Genomic DNA, 23,013 nt, shown 5'->3' on the forward strand with positions numbered 1-23,013 from the left:
TCATTGGGAAGCAGCTTCTTGGTGCTGTGAGCTGCATGTTGAAACACCCCACATCAAAAATTCATTGAATCAGATCACCAGAAAGGAAAAAAAAMCACTGAATGATAAAAGCAGCACAACTCAGGGTGCAAACTTTTCCTGCCATTCCCACCCTATACCACACCATGGAAAATGCAYTGCAACTTGAAGAAACTTCACATGCAGCTGTCTGGGAAAACTTGGAAACAATATTAATGTTGAACTGAGTGGCTTTCTTAGTAGGGTTTTTTTCCTTTGAGACACCTGTGGATAACAGTTCCACAATATCCCAGTCCATCTGCACTATTTTAACCTGATTAAGGAATTRTGACTACTGAAGTCATCCAAATCCATCAAAGCCCTCCTCACTGGCTCACAAATGARCACAGCAGTTATTTGTGGCAAGTAAGATTCTGGGCTAGTAGAGACTTCCTCTGCTGACCCAATGGCATCTAACCTAATCCAAGTAAAAACATAATGGGAATCCTTGAAGGAAACGATTTCTTCAGTCCTGTTTCCTACAAGGAAGGAACTACAAAGCAGGGATGATTAGCCACACCATCATCTCCTCAGTAAGCCTGAGTCTGTGCCTTCCTGTGAGAAGCAGCATCCTTCCTTTAGTGCCACACGCCTCATTGGGGCCCTGCAGACGCTGTGACTAATGGCCTCTGCTCAAGCAARTCATCCCACTGACTCCAGAGAAATTGCCCACGTGAGCCAGAGCTGCCAAAAACACCATTTGTCATAGACTGATGCTTTCAAACACATTCATCTTCCTACAGCTGCTCCTTTTTAGAAATGGTTAGAGGATTTACTGCTGATGAAGCTGGGCCATTTAGCAAAACCTGGCAACCCAAAGGCTGTGGACTCCCCTTTGACCACGTTAAAAACTGGGAAGGCAAGTGGAAAGGTTTCTCTGTAGCACAGTGGGACTGAGCATGCCCAGGGTAATCTGAACAGGSAGATCTTTCACTGACACTGAACACTGAAAATAGCACCCCCATTGCCAGAACCCTGTTCCAGTGCTTTTGCCATGGAACAGAATATTTGACATCCACAGCATCGACCCGCCCAGAGCCACACTGCCTTGGAGAAGGGAATGGAAACCGTATCCCAAAAATACAGATGTCTTTTCCATGAATTCAAGAGTGTTTTTATTAAGGCAGGTAGGACTGGCAGGACTAATCCTTACCCTCTTTGTACTTCCCTCCTCAACTCCTCCTGCTAGAGATGGTGGACAGCTTTTGCTTTTCTCTGCAACACCATCCAAGGAGTCACAGGAGGAACATGGTCACTGCCACAGCTGTCYAGAAATTGAATATTTGCTGCTGAGAACTTAATTACAGAGAGCAGTCAAGGCAGCAAACTGAGAATTGAACCACATGTGAAATGGGGGAAGTGCAGAGCAGAGGTGTGGTACAGCAGTGCCTCTCATCCTACACGTTACACTTCATGTGCATCCACTAGCAAAAAGTCTTTGTAACATATGGGGATGATACCAACCATACAGAAAGAATGGCTGACCAAAAATAATGGGTTTTTTAATCAAATTTCATCATCTCCTCCAGAACATTATTTCTACAAAGCTCAGTGCAGTACAGTGGCTTTAACATGATATTCGCTAATTGAAATGTATTAACATTTTCCAAGCACACATTACCCTTTAMGTACAAGAGCCATTTCTAGTCCCAGAAAAGATCATTTTACTTTGACATTTCTAATTAAAAGRAAAACATTGCTCACAGATAAATAATAAATGAGAGTGCAGATGCATGGCAGAAGGGAATAGGAAATTACTCATGACTATGTATCCAAATGAAACTACCAGACCTGTCCATATCATGCACATCTGGGTACCACAGCAACTAGAGCCACTGACTTGTTTTCCACTTTTTTCCAATATCCCAYCTAATTAATTAAATTGTTTTCTTTTTCTTCCTGAGGAGTCCTGTGATGACYAAGTACAATGAAATGTACATCTAAGAATGAATGCTGTTGCTCTTTGGGCTGTAGGTAGTTCTGGYAGTTACCCTAAGTTGGACACTCGTTTCATGTTTTTTTCCTGAACATGAGAAACTGTTATAAATAATTGTAAAACTTAATTTTACCAGCTGGATTAATAATAACGGCATAGAAAAGTGAGTCAGGACTGTGACTTTGCATTAAATGCCAGGGAGGGTTGGAGATAACTGGCTTATAAGCATCCTAAGTTTCACTCTCCTGGATATTTCACAACACAGACTTTAGGCTTTGGTTTTGCATTAAGAAATGTTCATTAGTATTTAGAGCAAACATTGGGAATAAGGCTTATAGCTCCTGATCCTCCTTCTGCCACCAGCTTGAGCTGTTRTGTGGCTTTGAGAGTACCACTGGGCCACCCACTTAAATCTCTGCACCTCTAATACCTTAAAGCATGAGGTAAAAAGCATGATAAAACCCTTCTCCACAAGACATGGGTGATACAAGATAAGAGCCTTTGTGCACTTAATGTCCACTATGCCAGTGGTCAAGGGCTGCAGCAGACTGGGTGATGCCTCACTGTTGGGAACACGAAAAACTCAGAAGCAAGGCACAATTATGGGCTGCTTAATCTCCAGGCAGCAAAGCAAGTCTCATCCCATCCCTGACCTTACACAGTCAGAGAAGACAAATAGCTGCAAAACCTAAACCATGCATCAACAACAAAAAAAAAAAAAATCAGATGCAGAACCCCATTGTCCTGACTGCCCTGGTACCTTGAGCTCTCCTGGACATCCAATGGTCTGGATTTGCCCTGCTGCACTTGGAATGATGACAGCAGATTGTGCCCACCAGGACTGCCCACGGCACAAATGGCACAGTGTGCTTCTCATGGAAAATTAACCGAGTGGCCTCACTCCTAAGAAATGCTAGTGGCAAAGCAGTAACATCATTTAACACCATTTCATCCAGCCTTACTGATTGCRAAGTTGTTAAGGCAGCAATTTAAGCTTAGTCACAAAAGGGCATAATTAAAACTTCAACTATGGATTCACCTAAGTATCCAAAGCATTTCTCATCTGAATGTTCATTCTTGCTCGGATTAKGGAGCTGAGAACTCCTATCAGTAATTCCACCTCCTTCTTAATTTACTCAGACAGGGTCAGGATTTATATCCGACTTTCAGTAAGACCTTTTCTTCCTCAAAGGCCATGCAGACATGGGGGAGGGGARGCAACACTACACATCCTCCTATCTCCTCAAAATAATTAGTTCAAAGACCTTGAGATTGATTCAAAGGCAGCAGCCAATAATAGAGAGAGAATGAGCCACCATTAAATCCCCAGTTTCAGTAGAACATCACTCAATCCTAAAGGCAACATAGCAACAAACAGAAAAACAACATCCTCTATCATTTTATTTTTATTACTTCTCCAGCAACAGAGAACAGGACCAGATTTTACCACTGCTAACTAACTCTGTTACTCTGGGAATAAAAGGCAAACACTGTGTTACCCTGCGTAGGAGGCTGAGAAACTGAGACGTCAATTTTTCTCTTTTGTAGAATTAGAGCAAGAAATTGTACCAGGCCACAACATTGAGTGAAAATAACAGCTTAGACAGTAAAATTGCCCAAAGGCAGGAAAATGCTGCCCAGTTCTAGAGGTGAAACACTTGAGACAAAATAGATCATAATAATTAGAGACAAAGACCTCAGGACTGTCAGCATATCTAGAAAAGCACACCGAATTAGTCCCCTAATGAAGAAGTAAAAGGTACAGAGTTACTACCTATTAGCTGGAAGGCTCGGGGAATACTAGGGCTATTTTATAGTAGATATTCCAAAAGAAATCTCTGAGTACCCCTCCCAGCACCTTCCACTACCCAAAGGGGMTCTACAAGTGAGGTGGAGAGGGGCTTTTCACAAGGGTACGTAGCAACAGGACAAGGGGCAATGGTTTTAACTGAAAGAGGGCAGGTTTAGATTAAACATTGGGAAGAAATTCTGTTCTTTGAGTGTGGTGAGATACTGGGGCAGGTTGCCCAAAGAAGCTGTGAATGCTCCTTCACTGGAAGGGTTTAGGGGCAGATTGGATGGGGCTTGGGGCAATCTGGTTTAGTGAAAGATGGAAGTTGGGACTGGGTGAGCTTTAAGGTTTTTGCCAGCACAAACCATTCTATAACTCTGTGACCTGCCCATCCAAGTGAGATGTTTTAGTAGCCTCCTGTACTTTGCTTAGCCTCTGCCATGCAGGGATGGGGCTGCCCAGACCTCAGGGACTGAGGGGAACTGGCACAAAACTCCTTTGTGGCTCAGAGGCGATGATGATGTCTGGGGCAAAACACATCTCTGGAGAGGCAAAAACCTTGGCACAGCACAGGGGGTGGGGAGATGCCCTTTCCAGCCAGTACAGCTGCAGCTTGGAGCCTCAAGCTGGTCATGACCCTTTCTGCGATAACCAGCGCCTTGCAATCCAGAGCATTTACTGGATTAACACAGAGAAACTTCAGGAGCAGGAAAACAAAAGAAGCTGCCTAGTTAGGAGACGATATAATATAGAATATAGTTTAGTTTGTAATATAGATTTATACAATTTTGGTGCAAAAACCAGACCAGAAAACCTCTAGCCAACCAATGTCCAGGACAAAGGAGCCATTCCCACCACCCATCCCCAACTCCTCATTCTCTACAGCCCCTGCTCCTTTCAGGACACAGTTTATGTCACCCAGATCTCACCYGCCAGCATTTCACCACACATTCAGCAATTGTTCTTCCCATTCCCTGGGATACATGTAATGTTTTGCTAGCCCATGTGTCTATTCGCCTTCCAGGATTCTCAGCAGCAACCCTGTGTTTTTTCTGATACACACTCATGCAGTTCTAACGCKTAAACCAACCAGGGTCTTGCTCCTTCTGATCCAGAGGACCTTTCTCAAAGGGTTTTTCAGTCCAAAAACCATCTTGGACTTGATTATAAGGCCAGATTTTTCTATTTCTGCCCTTAAATAACACCTGCTTTGGAGGAGGTCAGCTGCTTTAACACCAACATTGTCTTTGGTGCRGAGAAAAGGAATTGCTGCAATCATTTTCTCACAGTTCTTCCACAGAATTCTTCAGAACACTTTACCCTTTGTAAAAAGCTGTCGAATGCAATAAGCCACAGTCAGAGCTCACTGGTAATAGACTTGTCAGAGGCACATTGGATTTCTGCAGGGTAGGGACGTGTCATCTGCGGTCTCTSTGAACTGTAACACCGAACATTCACAGAGCCTTTCATGCTCACAAAGCTCTGAAAATATCAAAAGAGACCAGTGGATAGTTCAGAGCCTTCCCATTTGAAAMTTAACCTCTATGAAGATGAATTCACTGTGACTAAGTTCTTCTCACTTCTCCATTTTCCTCCCCAGGAGCGTGCCAGTGAAAGTCCCTTGCACCAGCAAAGGAAATATTAAATCCTTTTGTGGTCAGCAAGCACAGGTGGAGGCTGGACTGGTASAGGCAGGACAGGGTGGGATGCAGGGTAAAGATGGCAAAGCTGTCCACTGGAGGAGCACAACTCAGAGAGATGAATTCAATCCCATCTCACACACTGAGAGAAGCCCARCTCATTAAAATAAAAACCACCACATGAATTCAGGCTGGGGGTTTGTTTAACAGAAAACTTGACCATTACATTCTGAACAGGCAGAAGGGGTTGTCCCTTTCAAATGCTCCTTTGAAAGCTTGCTTCACACCTTAATTACCGCATAAACATTGAGGTTTCATCCCAATTGAGCAGTCTTTCTACTCAGAGAGCTCCTCAGTGTCATTTAGACAGGCTGGAATTCACTCCACAACCAAAGCAAAAATCCCAATGATTGCTTTAATGCCATCAGGGTTCAGGTTATCGGGGTTTCAAACTTTCAGTCTTGAAACCTAACAAATTCACCTGCAAATCTCTATTGTTTCTCAAATAGATTCTAGACAAGGCTGATTGGAAAATCATWTTTTTTTAGTGAGCTCCTAACTTTTCTGAAACAAAACCAGGTTAAAGAGAAAACTGAAGAATGTGATTATAAAGGATGTTTATACATATGTTTATTTTCATTGTTCTAGTGTTATTGAGTCTTCTAGTCTTTTAGTCACCCAACAGTAATATTTGGGCAGATTTAATCCAGTTCCACAAAGTGAATACTTTTCCATTAACTGCAACGAGCTTTCTATGAGTTTTTGCAATTTTCCTCTGATATTTACAGCCAAATAGATGCAGTTTGTCAAACTGACTTTTATTACCACCAATCTATGCATGACAACTCTTCTTTAATATTCATGACATGAAAATCTTACAATTTAAAAYTTATACATCATGGGTTGTTTTTTGTGGGTTTTATTTTCTTTTTATTACATACATTTAAATGCACACGTCATCGTATYCTAAGTTTAATAAATGCACACAACTTGCTGTGTGGCTAAACTTCTTCAGTGATAYTTTCACTCTATGTGGTGATTTTACATTACCCTCCAAATATCTGCCCCACTGCTTTGTTCACTGCTTCCACACAGCAAGAATCAGCTTTTCCAGGAGGTTCAAAATCCCAATGTTTCCCGATTTTTCAATGACAATGCCTTTTCCTGAGGTAGCAGGAATACTACTCAATAAAARCATTTAGAAATAACTTTTTTTCACTTGTTCTTGTTTGTGACAAGAGGTTTTCAGTCACTGCAAGTGCCCAAGGCTGTGATGGAGAAGAGGATCACAGTGGGGCCGGGCACATCTTGACCTCAACCCCAAAAGATCCTTAAACACCTTGCTGAAATAGATTCTCAGGGTTTACATCTGCAGTTATTGAAGTCAACTAGATTGAAAGATCATGCATTAACACAAATGTTAGGCTTAAGGAAAAAAACGTCATGTTTAATGCCAGTATTCAGAGTCTCATGAAGGCCCATCAAAGGAGCATTAATGGGCTACAGCTTTTTAACTCTCACTATTTGGGCTTCCTATGCATAGCTTAAGTAATCGTTTTTTGGAAGAAAATCTATTCTTTATCCATTATTTTAAAAAGGTGGATAAAAAAAAAGGCAATTAAGAAAAAAGGTAAAGAGAGGTATAGTGCCTCACAATTTTGATTTTTTAGTATTTTCCCTCCCCCACTGTCATAAATTTCTACTCACAAAACTACAAAGGAGAAAGGTCACTAAATCCCTGTGTTTTGTCATTTGGTATTCACCATCAGAGCACAGAGCAAACAAGCACCCTGCAGAGGGGACAATGACACACTGACCCCACATGGCACCAGTGGTGTTCCCCAAAGTGCTCTGGCACGGGCAGAGTGCCACAGTGCTGGACAGATGGACAATCCCTCACTGGACAGAGGGACAATCCCTCACTGGACAGAGGGACAGTCCTTCACTGGACAGAGGGACAGTCCTTCACTGGACAGATGGACAGTCCCTCAATGGACAGATGGACCATCCTTCACTGGACAGAGGGACAATCCCTCGCTGGAAAGATGGACAGTCCCTCGCTGGACAAAGGGGCAATCCATTGCTGGACAGATGGACAGACCCTCACTGGACAGATGAATAATCCCTCACTGGACAGAGGGACAGCCCCTCACTGGACAGAGGGACAATCCCTCACCAGACAGATGAACAATCCCTCACTGGACAGATGAACAATCCCTCACTGGACAGAGGGACAGCCCCTCACTGGACAGAGGGACAGTCCTTCACTGGACAGAGGGACAGTCCCTCACCGGACAGATGGACAGTCCCTCGCTGGAAAGATGGACAGTCCCTCACTGGACAGGGGGACAATCCCTCGCTGGACAGGGGGACAGTCCCTCACTGGACAGAGGGACAGTCCTTCACTGGACAGAGGGACAGTCCTTCACTGGACAGGGGGACAGTCCCTCACTGGACAGAGGGACAGTCCCTCCCTGCTCCTGCCACACAGACAGAGCAGCAACCAGACAGGCTTGCAGAGAACTGTTTGCACGAGGTCACTTCCACACACAAAAAATCAGCTTTTCCCTTGAGRACAGTAAATATTAGTGCCTGTTGTTCACAAACACCGAGTGTACAGCAATATGAACACTGCACACGGACACCAGAACAGCCACCCACGTGCTGCAGCTCAGATCCACACACCCTGGCACAGTGCAATCAGCCAAAATGTTCTCCTAGAATGAGATTCACATTTCACCACCAATATGGGAAAGCTTTTTATTCAGAGCTACTCAGTTATTACAGTCAAACAGGCCTGACAGCACCAAASTTGATCACAGTTCTAATTATAACTTTTAATATGCTGCATTTTATTCATTCCTCCTCCTTTTCAACCTTGATGTTTTATTCCCAGCTATTCAGGGCTTAAGACTCATAAATTAAAAGAGAAGCTTCTGTTTTTTTAAGTATGGATGTTGCTGTTGCCTACTCAGAAGGCAATCTGCACAGAAAGGGTTTGGGGTGTAACTATTTAATATTTCAGAAGCAAATCCCAAGAAAGCAATTTACCTCAGGTACCTGCAGCATCCCAAGKGGCTCTAATTAAGCCACTGTAAAAATTGCTGAGCTTTAGTTTGTTAAAGATTCAAGGCCATCAAGGCCAGGKTGGATGAGACCCTGAGTGACCTGGTCTAGAGGAARCTGTCCCTGCTTGTGGCAGAGCTGGAGCCAGATGATCTTTAAGGTCCCTTCCAACCCAAATCTTTTTATGACTCAATGATCAGGAGGTCGCAGACCTGGCATGGACAGCAAGCACAAAAGCCAACTGCTCCCAGGTGAGCAAGCTCCAGGCAGCCCCCTCTCAACAGATGTATCAGCTTTCACCACGTTTCCCTTGGATATTCAGTTTTCCATCTCCCAAGACAACTTTTCCCTTTTTATTTCTCCTCCTTGTTCTCCTCCTGAACACCAACACCAAGACTGTGCCAAATTTCAGAGCTCTGTGAAGCACCAGCCAAATGAACTCACTTCTTTTTCACGTCTTGTCATGACATTTCTTTACCAGATGCAAGACAAGAAGATAAATTTGGGTCCTTTTTAACAATCTCAAAATAAAGGATGCAGGCAAAACCTCACTTTGGGTGTTCCTGAGATGTGTGGAATACACAAACTAAAATTACATCAGATATAAAACATCCAGATAGAACAAAATAATTTACCTCAGATGAGGACCTGAGCTGAAAACTTCAGTGGGGAAATTATACCCATGTACTTGAGAAAAACAGGCCAGATGGAGCAAATGTTAAGTCAATTCTATAGCATATTTATTTACAAGGCTCCTCCAATCTGAAGAGCTCAACATTAATATTTTGGGGCATGTGCAAGTGCATCCAAGAGCCTGTGCATCTCCTTCTGTGCAGCCACTTCCTCCCTGAACCAGGTTTAACTCCTGCAATTACAGTGTCCACAGGGAAAATGCATCTTCAAGGATTCACTAACTATTGCCAAACTGTCTGTCTCATCCTCACAGGGCTCCCAGGGGCTTCATGTGGAGCAGGATAAAGGTAACAATATTTTACAATTTGCCAGCTTTAATCCTGTGAGGACCTGAACTATGGCCACATTTAATCATCGGAGGAGTCAACGTGGCCCATTTCATTGCATTTCCCCTCCAGCAGCAGTCCCACAGCATCACCCTGTCCAATTTGCTACACAAATTCCATTTTTAAAAGCATATAAGAGGAAATCATCAGTCAGCCTTAAAAAATCTGCAGAATTTATGCAGAACAAAAGAAGTATTTCTATAAAAACCCACAAAAGAGCATGAAATGAGCACCAAACTGACTTAACATTTAAATAYTCTTAAAGAACACCAATGAATATGYTTTTGTCCAACACTGCACCKAAAGAAAAATCCTCARCTTACTGGAWGTGAAAGATTTAAATTCAATAATATATCTCAGTTATGTCASAGCATTGACTCTGTGATACACAGAATTCCCTGACCTTAATCCAGGATGGTATTTAACATCAACTTCATCTTAAATAAGGCATTCATTTTCAAACTTCAGAGGAATTATCCATGTGCTTAAAAGCAGGCACATGCACAAGTGTYTTGCAAAGGCTTCCACTCCTGTCCCTCTGCTGTTCRTTATCAGTTTCCATTAGGTGTCAGRATTTTTCATACCAGGCACCAGAAAAATATTAGAAAAGGAACACCACTGTTATTAGAGGGAAGTGTGGGTGATGCTCGCTCATCTGATCTCRTATCATTTTTCTGCCCTGTCACCTCCTCTATAATTTCCAACCAAATGCATTTGCTCCACATTTCCTTTTCTCTTGAGAGGTGTTACAGAAAACACCCATTTGGCTTGCACAGGGCAGGATGTGACAAACCCATCCCTCGTTCCCTGGTCACCAGGGACCCATGTCCGTGTGYTCCCAGGGTGTTCCTCACTCTCYCCATGGGGATGGATGAGTCTGGCTCATCTCTGGGCTCAGCTTTTCCCCTTCAGACTTTGACTTCTTCAGGGGGTGAATTTAAGGTACAGCCAGGGAGAGAATCAGTGAAATAAACCTTCAGTGTGGAAGGGAATTTTACCCCAATACAAAGCCTCCTCTACCAATACAAACAGTCCCTAAAAGAAGAGGGATAAGAGCCACAATCATTGGTCAGTTTGTGTCAAAACAAGTGATTTGCACTAGAACTTGAACTCACATAATTTTAAACAAAGTGATGACATTGACAGAAAACGTGTTCATTGGGTTTTGTTACACTTATATACAATATTACTTATATTACACAAATAGATAATATTGCATTTATATGTAATACTACAAAGTAAACGTTTTGAAAATGAAGAAGGGTGTGCTTCTTTTGCCACACCAAACTAATCCTTGTGGAGAAGTAAAAAAACCCCAAAACTTTATTGACTTTAGGCTCTGCCAAAGCTGCATTCACTTATTTGAAGAGATTATTACCAGGTTCTGCATTTTACAAATACAAATTTTCGGGAGTCTTCTCTGGGGGAAAAAACATTGCATAACCAAAACCTACCAGCCCACAAAAAGACTGTGAACTGTTTCCTTCTCCCATTTGTTGTTTTTCAGTGGATGTTTTGCTGCCAATATCATCCGGCATTTTATTTGTTTGCTGACCAGATGGCTGAGTATTTTCAAACAGGAAAAAAAAACCCTCAAAAACATAGCAAATAAGACCTTTTATCTTTACAATTTCTAGCTGAATCTTTGTCAATTTTCAATTTTGGAAATGCTGTATGTTCTTGTGAATATTCCATTTTGAGGRGGGAAAAAAAGACAAAAAGGARACTGATGGCAYCTGTGACACTAGAGGGACATCATGTTTGGGAGGTTTAGCTTGGGAACTTCTGCCTGACTTGCAATCACTCACCCCAGGATGGGACCAGTCCTTTGTGAGCATTTATGTGACATAATTCTGTTCATTAAACAAAGCAATATCTTAAATCACAGCCTGACAAGAGAAATATGTAACACTGTATACTTATGAGCAATYCTCATCCAATATCGCCCCCCTGGGCTGTCTCCAAGCCCACAGAGTCCATTTCCACTGAAAGAATAACCAATAAATAAAAACAAGGAGAAACTAGCAGCCCAAGGCAGCCTGAGCTGAGTAAACGATGGAGAAAACACATCTCAGGTTTAACTTGGCCATCAGCTACAYTCAGCTTCTGGACTCTTTTCTGTGTCTGTGCTGCTGACTCCAGTTAAAATGATCTCTGCTGGCAGGGTCCAGCCAAGCCCTGCTTGGTGCACAAATGTTCTGAAGTCCATGTTTACCCACAGGGCTAAGGAAGCTTCTTAGGCAGCTACAAATCCAAATTTGTTAGCATTTCCAGCAGCCTGGAGCTGCAAGATTCCCTCCTGCATCCATCCAAGGCCTGGTGAGGGATGAGCTTGGTGTGACAGCAGCAGGCAGAGCTCTGTSCATTAAAGCCTTTTGCAGGGGCAGGGTGATGTGTTATCACAAGGGCTGCATCAGTCAAATCCATCAGCAGGGATTCATCAGGGACAGGGGAAAGGCAGGAGGGAGAGATCAGGGTTTGGCTCAGGCACAGCTCCTCAGCTGGCCCTGTACTGATTGTGCCCACGAGATATGACCCAGCCTGGGACACGAAGAAAGAAAAGCATTCATAGCTGGTTCACCTGCCTGGCCAACACAGCCAGCCATGGGAAGCCAGGAAAAATCGTGCAGCTGCCTTTYTGCAGTGGGAAGTTAAATACAGCTACAAGGTCTAGACAACTTGAGGGACAGTTACAATAAATTACCAGCTGATCATTATATATGTGTGTCTAGATATCAGTATATGTATATTTTTAGAGAGAGAAAGAGAGAGCGATATAGACAGACAGACAGAGACAGATAGACAGACATAGATATATCCTGCATATAAAATATGCAGAAATTCACCCTGGCCTGAGGTTGATATTAATTATTCCCTGGATAGGAGTGGACTCTGCTGTGATAATGCAACTCTGCAAGGAAGCTGCTACAAGGCTAAACAATAAAAGCTCCTGGCTCACAAACAGCTCTCCAGAACTAAGGACCAAGGCTGTGCTCCTGCAGCGTTTCCTTTCTAATTCAGCAGTTCAGAGGCAAAGATTTAGATCCCTTCTCCGGTGTAATTAGGTCACTGCAGAGACCTATCTGCACTGCTGTGATGTCCCAGCCTTATCAAAACACCCTCACCCCTGCAGCTCACAGAGAGCTGCAAAGTGACCTTGTAGCTTGACAGCTAATGTAACTCAGTCACAGTGGAGACTGATTCCACTTATTTTAYTTCAGGTAACTAAAAGTTGAGCATCCACGTGGTAAAAGCCAGCATCCCTCTGTGGCCAGTGGAAGAAAATGGGCACATTCAGCAGAAAAATCACTTTCAGGATGAAAAAAGTTTCTCTTGAGTGGTGATTGTCTCCAGGTGGTGATTACCTACTCAGCTAGGTACTTTGGTCAATCTAGGTGCCCAACTTGTGCAATTAAAAGCAAGGTAAGTCCTTCTTACGGTGTGAAATGCTGGCTCTGCTCTGTGTTGCTTCCACACCATCAGGATCTCATGCTTGGATTAGGCATGGATCACTGGAGCAAGGTCTGTTCACACTGATTTTCTGCTGCCCTGARGAACCACAAGGGTGCTGTGTGCCTTCTTAAAACACACCATGTACCCAGTTATCATCACCCCATGACAAAACTGCCTCCACTGGTCCTCACTGCTCCTCACTGCCCAACTGCAGGATTCCTGTGCACTTCATCCAGACCTTCCACTGCAGTGTCCCATGCTGTGCCAGCTGCCATGGGTAAATCTACACCAGGGGGTGATCTGGACATCCCAAAGTGCAGCACTCTTAGGGTGTGCCCTGTTAAGCAGGACAGTTAAGTTAAGAGCCTGTGAGAGCAGGCCATTGCCCGAGTAATTTACTTTTATTTCTAACATCTGTGGTGCCCAATGAGGCACTGCTGGATCTCCCCATCAGACCATCTACAGTGKAAATGCTAAACTTAAATAATGTCAGAGTTTGTTAATCGGATTGTACTTTCAGTAACAGCCACATAAAGCCTCCTCAAAACCTTGAGTCAGGCATCATTGCTTCCACCCCATCAAATTCATATAACCCATTTAAGTGCCACAGGACCTTAAAACACTGGGCAACTTAGCTCCACTWCATTTAACTTTACAGATTTTCAAAGTTCACATTTTCAACTCTTCAATACTGAGGCACCAACCTTTTTTTTTTTTTTCTCCCMCCTTTTTCAATGAAAGCTGTGACTCCTGCATGACCACATGATGAGGCTTTAAGGAAATCTTTTTCCTTTGTTTAGCAAAGCAGTTCAAGAGATTTGCAGGTCAGTATTGCAGTGGGCAGCARTGCAACAAACCAACTAGTTTGTCTGGTTGGGTTTTTTTGTTTTTTTTTTAATTTAAAAGCTGGAACTGAAAAGCAACGATTTTCCAGAGGAGACAGCAAACATTTAAGTAGGGTTGGCTTTAAGTGCTGTTAAAAATATTGCAAAAGGAAAAGCTACAGGAATTGATTGTTTTTGACAATATGCCTCCTCTTAGCTGGGGTGAATGGGAGTGTGATCATTGATCACAGCTATTTCAGTAGCACTTCAGGGCTCAGTGTTGAACTTATTTGTGACACCTGGTCACTGCAKMCCTAAAAGKATGACTTGACTCTAGCMKGACATRTTCCWTTGGTGCAGGATAGTGCAAAACCTRTGGATCCACTGCCTCTCACTGTGCACGGAGTGAGCCACACAGAACAGGGGTCTTCCAGCTAAAAAAAATGAAGAAATCAGAGCCTTGGTGTATCCTATATTCAAATCAGAGCCTTGGTGTATCCTATATTCAGCACCAAAACCAGGCATTAATTGACAGTCACCCTGTCAGATCTTGGGGAAGAGGAGAGATTTGGCCCAGGTTCAGTTTTTACTTGAGCAGCTCCAGGGGAGAGCCACTCTCCTGCTAATCAGGACTCTTGACATTCATCACAAGGCACCACAAGCTGCTCATCAGCAGGACTGCAAGGGCAGGTGCTTGWGAGAAAGGTGCAGCATGATAAGTTAAATCATTTCCCACTCCAACTCTGTAGTGCAGCCTTCCCCAAGCATCCCTGAGATGAACATCAGCTCCTCACCTCTCCATGCAAACATGAATCCTGCTATAAAGAAGTCTGGTTAGGGCCCCTTGTTCTTTCCTTTGAAGAGAAGTCTGATTTTTTTWAAAAATTGGATTAAATAAGAACAAACAAAAGCGAGAAGAAAAGAACCGTCTTGGGAAATCTTTCCTTTCTTTGCTTGTTTCAGGGAATCACAGAGCTGAAGATAAAAAGCAGCTTACCAGAAACAAGCAGCATTTGATCAGCRCTGTTGACCTGCCAGCAGGAGGGAGCCATGGATATAAAAGCCTGGGAAAAACCAGCAGCCATCGGTTTCTCTCCAAAAACATGGCACCACCCCTCGTGTGTACAAAACACGAGTGAAGATCTTCTGTGAGGAACTTCAGAGAGCAAACACAAAACCAGAAGGGTCTCACACACCACGGGAAACACTGTGGGAAATCAACGTTTTAYGAGTCAACAGCTCAGCTCTAAATCACCTTCACCCTCCAGTTTGCTGCCAGCAGTCACCACCTTGTGCGCTTCAGTTTTCCCTGACAGTATGATCAGTTTGATTTCTCTGCTATTAAATGTGTACTGTGTTTTATCAAGCCAGCTGCAATTATGCTAATGGCATCTTCAGGTTTTGCACTCCACATCACTCTTCCTTCTGGATTGKTTATCTAATGCATTTCAATTTTCTGACCATTTTCATTACAACAAAAACACCTCTAAGCATGTTCAGGTCAGTTCCAGCCTCAGAGGGAAAGTTCACCCTCTCCCCAAAACAGGATTTTTCATCAAATTGGATTATAAGATTAGCACTAGTAACCCACATTGGTAATTATCATATAGAAAATAGCTCTTTTGACTGGGTCTACCCTGCTAACCAGAAGAGGGCCAGCGATCTGCCCACACTGATGAACTGGCTCACCCTGCCTACAGGAATATCTTCTCCCAATGCTGCTGTTCTCAGCACAATCTTTTAACCAATCCTAAACACCCTGAGCCATTTCCCTGTGGATTATCCCTGGAAAATATCTGTACCTCTAAGGCCAAACAAAATCTAAACAAATGAAAAATTGTTTTCACCAGCATTTTTACCACCAGATAACAGTTCCTATCACTTTTTGTTGGTACTTTCCAATAGTCTTCAGGTATCACCATAAATCACCTCTGTTGTGTGTTGTTCTTCTTGACCTCAAAACGCCAACAGGTAAGAGAGGTTAATCCCATATCAGCGGGATGAGCAGTTTGTCTTTTCTGTGTAGCAGTAAAAACTCACTGTCAAAGAAATTTTCTAGTTGGGAATAGACCACCATCTGGAATTTTTATCTTTTTCATTGGGAACATGTCTTACAGCCAGCAAAAGCCTTTCCTCACAGGGACAGCACTTGTCTTTGAAGTCAGAGCACAACAGAGAGCAACAATCCAGTTCTTTCACACCTTTAACACACAGCTCTGGTTTTCTTCTTCCTACATCAGGAAATACAATYCCCTTGCCATTATCTCAGTGTAAATCCAGGCTAGCTCTATCCCACCAAAATTTTATGCTCTAAAAATAAAAGGAGACCAGACTTTTGCCCTTGAGTGGGTCCCAAAGCCTCCTGTACCACTTCTATCCCCCYAGAAACAAAACACTAAGTCATGTCTGCCACTCTTCCAGCTAAACACTCACCCTCTTCTTTTGCCTTTTTTAATTTTTTTTTTTCTTTTGGCAGGTGAGTTTTCAGCAGAATCAGCATTAGTTCTGACTCAGCACAGTGACAGGATCATCAGCAGAGCCAGCAGCTCAGCTGCACACGTCGTCCTAGATCATCTTAAATCAGCTCTGAGCCCATGTCCCAAGTGCACAGCAATTACTGTCTGGCACTATTTATCAAAGAGAGTATCACAATGCTTGTGAAACAAGGTCATTATGAGATTTGKATAAGGTTTTGTAATTGAAAGGGTTTTGTTTGTTTTAAAAGAAGGTCTTTAAAATATTTTTTTAAAAAATCAATAAAATGGGGGGTTATCTATTTCTCTTCTTCAAAACCAGAGGGTTTATGTGTTCAAAAGACTGAAAATGTTTCCACAACTAGCAATTAAAATCTAACCGCATTTTCAGATCCAGGGTAATATCTAAAATATTACCAAGGGGTAGTGAGAGGGACACTCTTTTCCAAGTCAGTGTAAGGGTTAGGGAAGATAAAGCCATGCTGGATAACAACATGGGACCTTCACAGCAGCAGCAGCAGCAGCCCCTAGAAAAACCTTGACACCCTCTGGGAGACTTGTGGGACCTGTTCCCAAACTGTTTCTTTCCTATCTCAAGTATGAGGCATTCAAGGCTACCTTTCTTTTTACCAATTCCTATCTTTTCTTCACTTTCTMATTTTTTTTCTGCTCAGCTGGTGCTGACTGCCTCCTTCAGTGGGTGATGACAGCACCKACACACCTGACACGGGGCAGCCTGYAGTGRTTTTAAAGACCTTCTTTTAAAAYGAAYGAAACCCTTKCAATTACAAAACCTTATCCAAATCTCAKAATGACCTTGTTGCAGCTCTGCCCTGTGGTCCTTGCAGTGGGTGGGAGCTCTGCCAACACCTTCACTGAGACAGGGTCAGGCTGGCAGAAAAGGTTCCCTTCAAGCCATTCCAGCACTTCTGACCCAGGTCATCATCTGGCATAAAGCAGCACACAGCACTGCCAAAGCTTTCCCAAGCAACACCTGGTGGGAAGTGTGGCCTGGAGGAGAGAGCCAACCCCAAATCCCTGCATAAACCTGTCCTGGCCCTGCTCGCTGGTCCTGACTCCATAGAGCATGGATGTGTCAGGAATCCCAGCAGAGCTCCCACTCTCACTCAGCCTCAACCTATGAAGAAAAAGAGAAAATAAAATCATGGCCTTCTTTATAAATGATGAATCTCACCCTGAGCAATCCAGTGATATTTGATGTGGGAGAAATGCAATCTTGTGTTGGTTTAATGGCTACTACTCCTTTGAGTTTATGGTCTGTTACAGCAGTTTCCACCATGACTAATTCTCTTATTTTTGAATCATTACAACCATGCCTCACTATACAGTTTTTCCAGCCAGCATTTGTCTTCCTTCTCAGGTTTTCATTTCTGACATCTCCCCAGTCTCWCCTGTGCTTCCCCCACCTTGRTCTGCTCATGTGCTTTCTGCTGTGGTACCTGTTTTAGCATCTGTCTCCTCACCTTTAGTGCACGTGTTTCCACTCCATCAACTTTATTATCAGCAGTTTTATAGCATGTATTTTGYTCCTCTTTCCTCATCTTTATGACCTTTCATCACCATGGAAAATGGAAGCTGTACTTTTCACTTTCCCCCACAAAGACACAACTCTGTGTAGCAAGAGGTGGAAAAAAGTAAAATGTTCTGTCTAGGAACCTTTCCACAGCCTCTTCTCCTGACTATGAACTGTTCATAGATTAATGCTCTGTGATCTCTTAGGGTGGTTAGAAATTAGGGAACACAACACTGGATCACCTCAGCAGCTGGTATAGGCACCTGCTCCTTTGCCAAAATATCCAGTACAGATGCCTCAGAGAAAGAGACAAGGGTACCTAAAAGAAATAGTGAGGAAACCAACTTAAAAGGAGAATCCATTCCAAAATGTTTAGCAATAAGCTAATGCCTTCAGAGATTTTAAGGCCAAGAGATACTAAATTAATCTTAGAGATCAAATAGTCCCACAGGTTGTTTATGGTTATATTTAAAGAAAAAGAAATAATTTCCAACAATAAAAGCATTTAGCCTTTCAAGCACACAAAATTTCATTTTTATCTTATCCTATAGATTTGCATCTCATTAATGTTCTCTACCCCATGCATTAATTMGTGTTCTTTCTGTTCCTGTCAGGTTACCCCCTCCTTACCTCGACAGCCCCACCCTTCGCTGTGATCACAGCGTGCTCATTACCCMGCTGCAGAACAAACACAGCGTTCACGGTTCCCGAGTACTAATGATAGGGCACAAAMCCACTCTGACAGGTTTTATTCTTTTCCTTTTCTTTTAATCACCCACCCAAGTCGTTTCCCCATCAGCACATGGGCTGCCTCTACAGAGCCACCTGCAACGACCCCAAATCTCTTCCCAGTTTACTCACAAACATAAGAGTGTCTCAGATACTCAGATTGCTGCCAGCAGACATCCCTGTTACTCCTGCCACGTGTACTTGGTGACAGGCGTGCTGGCTTATGTAACACCTTTCCAAGGCTGACACATATCTCCTCTCTATCCTTTACATGGRAAGACACAATTTCATCTTGCTTCCCAGGCTGCTTAGCGCAGTACCTAGTATCCCGATTTAACATACCAATATACTTAAAATACTTCACACTTAACTGAGACTTACTCCATTCTTTAACCTTGTCTCATCATGAAAATTGGTACTATTTCAACACACCAAATCCACCGTACTTGACGTAAGTTCAAGTTGATGCTTCCCACTTATTCTTCAGACTTGTTTGCCTTTGCCTTGCAAGCGATTTTACAAAAAAAAAAAAAAAAAAACCAAAAAAAACTCTTCCATTTTCCAAGAACATTTTTATGTTGTTTTTGTCTTTTCCATAAGCATTCTAGCAGACTAGTGCAAAAATTGTTTCCCTTAAAGAAAGCATTTGGCATTACCCTTTAATTTACCTGTCTACTGAAACAGCAGGTAAACCATGCAAAGTATCAGGATCACATTTATTATCACTGTCAATGGCATCTGTTTGCTCTCAATCTGCATAGTAACTGACAGTCGACCAGGAATATGAAAGAAAACATATTAACCAGCAGGATATTCTGTATCTCTCTTTTAAAGCAAATTGGCTGAATGGGAATTAAGAGTCACTYAGTGAGCTTAATTTTATTTTTTTTATTATTGCAAAAACAACATCAAGACCGGAAAGAYGAAATTAAGAAAAGACCCATTTAGACTGAGTATCAAACGTCCTAAAAGCAAAATCTGTTCAGATTTGGGTGAATCTCTAAGGGGAAGCTGAAGAAGACCCATTCAGTTGAAAAGTTTAGAAAAAGCACCAAACACTGGAATGTAAGATGTAACAAACATCGTCCCTGCAGCAGCAGGGGGACTGGCATGAATATCTCATTATTTCCAACATAACAGCTTAATGTGTATTTAATGGCATTGAAAAGCATGGGTGTCATCAATTCCACTCAAAGTCATAATTTATGCAAYACATGAAACATTTGCATCAGTTCCCTGATCATCATAAGCATAGCAGAAAGAATTCACCRAGCACTTACTCTTCTACCACTGTCCTAATTTGAGTTTCCAAATCCCCAGAGGCACAGGGTAGGGATCTCCCCAGGTTCTGTACCTCAGAGGTGCACCCTTACTCCCAGCCACCCAAACTGAGCCTGCCTCCATCTCCCAAAGATGCACAACTYGCCTTKAAATTTGCTGCTGGCACTGGAGAACTCAGGGAGAGCTCAYAGTGTGAATGACCATCACAGCCTTCTATGCCAGAAGCTTACTGCTGTAGCAATTTACCTCAAAAATTCACAGGAACACTCATTCAAGCTGCTTGTACCTCCGGTTTGCAGCACAAGCACGCCTCCTAAAATCCAGTGCACTGAGCTACTACAGTCCCTGATGAACAAAGTCAATGACAAAAAGGTTTCTGGAAAGTGACATTGCTATACATTATTATTTTATTATCTATGTAATCAGAGCACCAAGGAGCCTCAGGCATAGCCAGAGATCCCACTGTTCCAAATGCTGTGCCAGCACAGRAATCTCACAAACCAGCAAATATCTGTACTTCTCATAACAGTGAGGGAACAGAAAAACAAGTTGTCAAGGAAGGAGCGGGGAAAGTGCCACTAAGGAAAGATCTCCCATGGATTGAAAATTAACTACCTGCCAGTACATTAAGCCTKGTGCTTCTCAAACCTTTTGGGTATAAAACAAAAGATGTTTACCAAGTGTTTAAAGGACTGCAATACCCTCTGATAGGCTGTGCTTTCTTACAGCAAAACTTCGTCCTTGTCTGAGTCTGCCCAAACCAGAGTCAATCTCATCGGGAGCTGATGTGATTTTAATGGCAATACATCCAGGTCACTCAAATTGGGCTGAATTGAGGCAAATGACAAAGTTTTGAGATCAAAACTATTAACCTCTGTTCTTCCCTTTTGGAAAGCAGTTCATCTGCTATCCTGATTCTTTGTAAGCTTCTTTTTYCCCCCTCTCTCTCCATCCAGGTATGTTTCTAATTACATTTTCTGGGATGCACACTTTAATGGCTGCACAGCATTTTAACCATGTGAGTGAGGGCTTTCTGTGTTTTAAAAAGTATTCAAGTCAAGTAAAACAACGTTGTTTGCCTCTGAAAAGAAAGCAAAAGCACAACAGGTCCACATCCAAAGGGGYGCAGGAGTGGGGCTTGGGCAAGGATTTGCACACCTAAAGCCCAATACAAGATACTCAAAGTACCAGCTCTATACTTCTGATACCACTGCACAGGTTCAGTTCTCACCTTTAACCATCTGCAGAGGTTCATTTATTTTTGAAGCAGAGTTCAGGATGAGAACAGCTCTCAAAGTACCTGTTTCCCTTCACTAGCTGRAAAGGGAGAGGTAATTTAAAGCAGGTCACTGCATACATCCCTCTCWCTGAGAATTACTAACATTTAGGGAAAACATGCCCTGAGAATGATGAAYATTTAGGAGAAACMTGCCYGAAACAGRCACTGGTTTGCCAGACATCAGCTCTCCCTACTGCAAGATTTCCCATRCTAGACTAGCACTGAGCTCTGCCACTTGGAAGACAACAAGTAAATTTCATAGGCAAAGAGGGAATATTCCCCTGSTCAGAAATGCCCTCTTTCAYCACAGGAAGGAGATGTRGGCTTCTGSACCCCCAGASCAGGRGGTCCCACACWGCAAWAGCCTCCAAGCACGGATCAGGACCCCTCACCATGGCAGTGGTCATCCACACCCAGCCCACTCGGAGAATGTACAAATTATTTCTTAATAAACGGTGAAGTAGGGAAGCTCTGTTCCCAGAGCATCCTCGGATAGGAAGGAGTTGGAAGGAAGGGTACAGAGTGCTGTTAACCCACTTACAGGCTYCTGCTTGCCAGAGCAGAGCCCCGGCCACCCAGACCTGTTCGGGAAGGTGATGCCCAGCATCCTCACCTCTACAGCTGGTTTAAAACACAGGAAAGACCCACTTGCTCTCTAAAAGCAGCAGAGAGGATTTCCCTGCATGTAGGACTGAGGATGGAAACCCTGGAAAAGAGCTTCCTGAAGTCCAGGTCCCTTCCCGGGAAACCTCGGGGGCTGCACATCCCTGTCCGGGCGCCTCAGCCCCGCATCCCGCACAGGCGTGCGGAGCGTCCTGCTCCCAACACACCGAGTCCCTCCAGGTTCGGCTTCCTACAGCAGTAGAGAGCCGGAAAGTTTCTCTCCCCAGGTCACGCTCGTGGCTCAATCYCGGACACCCCGAGCTGACACCGGCAGGGCAGGACAGCTTCACACACCACCCCTCCCTTACTCCCCACCTTTGCGCTGATTTAATACAGTATTTAGAAAAAGAGCGAGGCCGGCTGAGTCCATTTGGGGTGGGATTGCTACAATTTCCAAGCACCGGAGGGATCAGCGATAAATACGGGCAAGGGGAGTGAAGAGCCGGTCCGAAATCCACGGCCAAGGGGGCAGCTCTGCCCGTGATGTGGGAAGCTCGGCCGCCCCACAGAGCCCCCGCCCGCACCACGGCGGAGGGTCCTTCCCGTGGCTCTGACCCCTTTATCATCCCACGGACAGCTCCGGGAGAGCCGGCAACACCCAGCAACACCCAGCAACACGCCCTTCCAGGGATGCCACCCTCCTCCCGAGCCGGTGCGTACCCCCCACCCGCTCTTACGGATGGGGAAAACCCCAAGAGGAGGAGGAAAATCTCACCTCTTCGCAGGGCGGCAGCTGCAGGGCGGCCGCCTGCCAGCCCAGCAGCCAGCAGCACACCCAGGCGCTGCCCGGGTACCCCCGCTCCGCTCCGGCCCGCCGCATCCTCAGCATCCTCAGCAGCATCATCCTCCTCCTCCTCCTCCCGCGCCGCGGAGCGCCCGCGCACCCCTTCCCGGGGGCGGGGGGTGCTGCTGGGATCACCGCCCCCGGCTCCTGCCGGACACCTCCGAGCCCCGGCCGCGGGCTGGCCCTGGCCCTGCGCCGCTCCTGCAGCCGGGCATAACCCCGGGGCTGTCGGACACAGCGGCCCCGCGGCCGCCCCGGCAGCGGCACCGCCAGAGCCGGGAGGAGGAGCCGGCAGCGCGGGGAGGAGGAGCGGCGGGGGGAGGAAGGCTGGTAGCGCAGGCGCACGCTGCTGAGGCTGGTCCAGCCCCGGAGTGGCGAAGGGAGCGCGGAGCATCCTCTGGTTGAATCTCAGCAGTCTCAAAACCTCCGGGCCGGGGGTAGCGAGGGGTGAAACCCGCAGGCACCGCCGGCAGCCCGGGCCC

At 44.4% G+C, this 23,013-nt stretch overlaps 1 protein-coding gene across 1 annotated transcript in view; it reads right to left on the reverse strand.

The window, feature by feature from the left end:
- Positions 1-22,810, reverse strand: part of ELAPOR2 (endosome-lysosome associated apoptosis and autophagy regulator family member 2) — a 92,407-nt gene extending 69,597 nt beyond the window's left edge. The window contains exon 1 of the mRNA XM_057366420.1: positions 22,463-22,810. Within this exon, the coding sequence (XP_057222403.1) occupies positions 22,463-22,591 (129 nt within the window). The 5' untranslated portion in view covers positions 22,592-22,810. The remainder of the gene's footprint in view (positions 1-22,462) is intronic.
- Between the last annotated feature and the right edge of the window lie 203 nt (positions 22,811-23,013).

The sequence above is a fragment of the Malurus melanocephalus genome, unplaced genomic scaffold, assembly GCF_030028575.1.
Source record: "Malurus melanocephalus ecotype Western Australia unplaced genomic scaffold, MMel_1.1 scaffold_65, whole genome shotgun sequence".
Taxonomy (NCBI): domain Eukaryota; kingdom Metazoa; phylum Chordata; class Aves; order Passeriformes; family Maluridae; genus Malurus; species Malurus melanocephalus.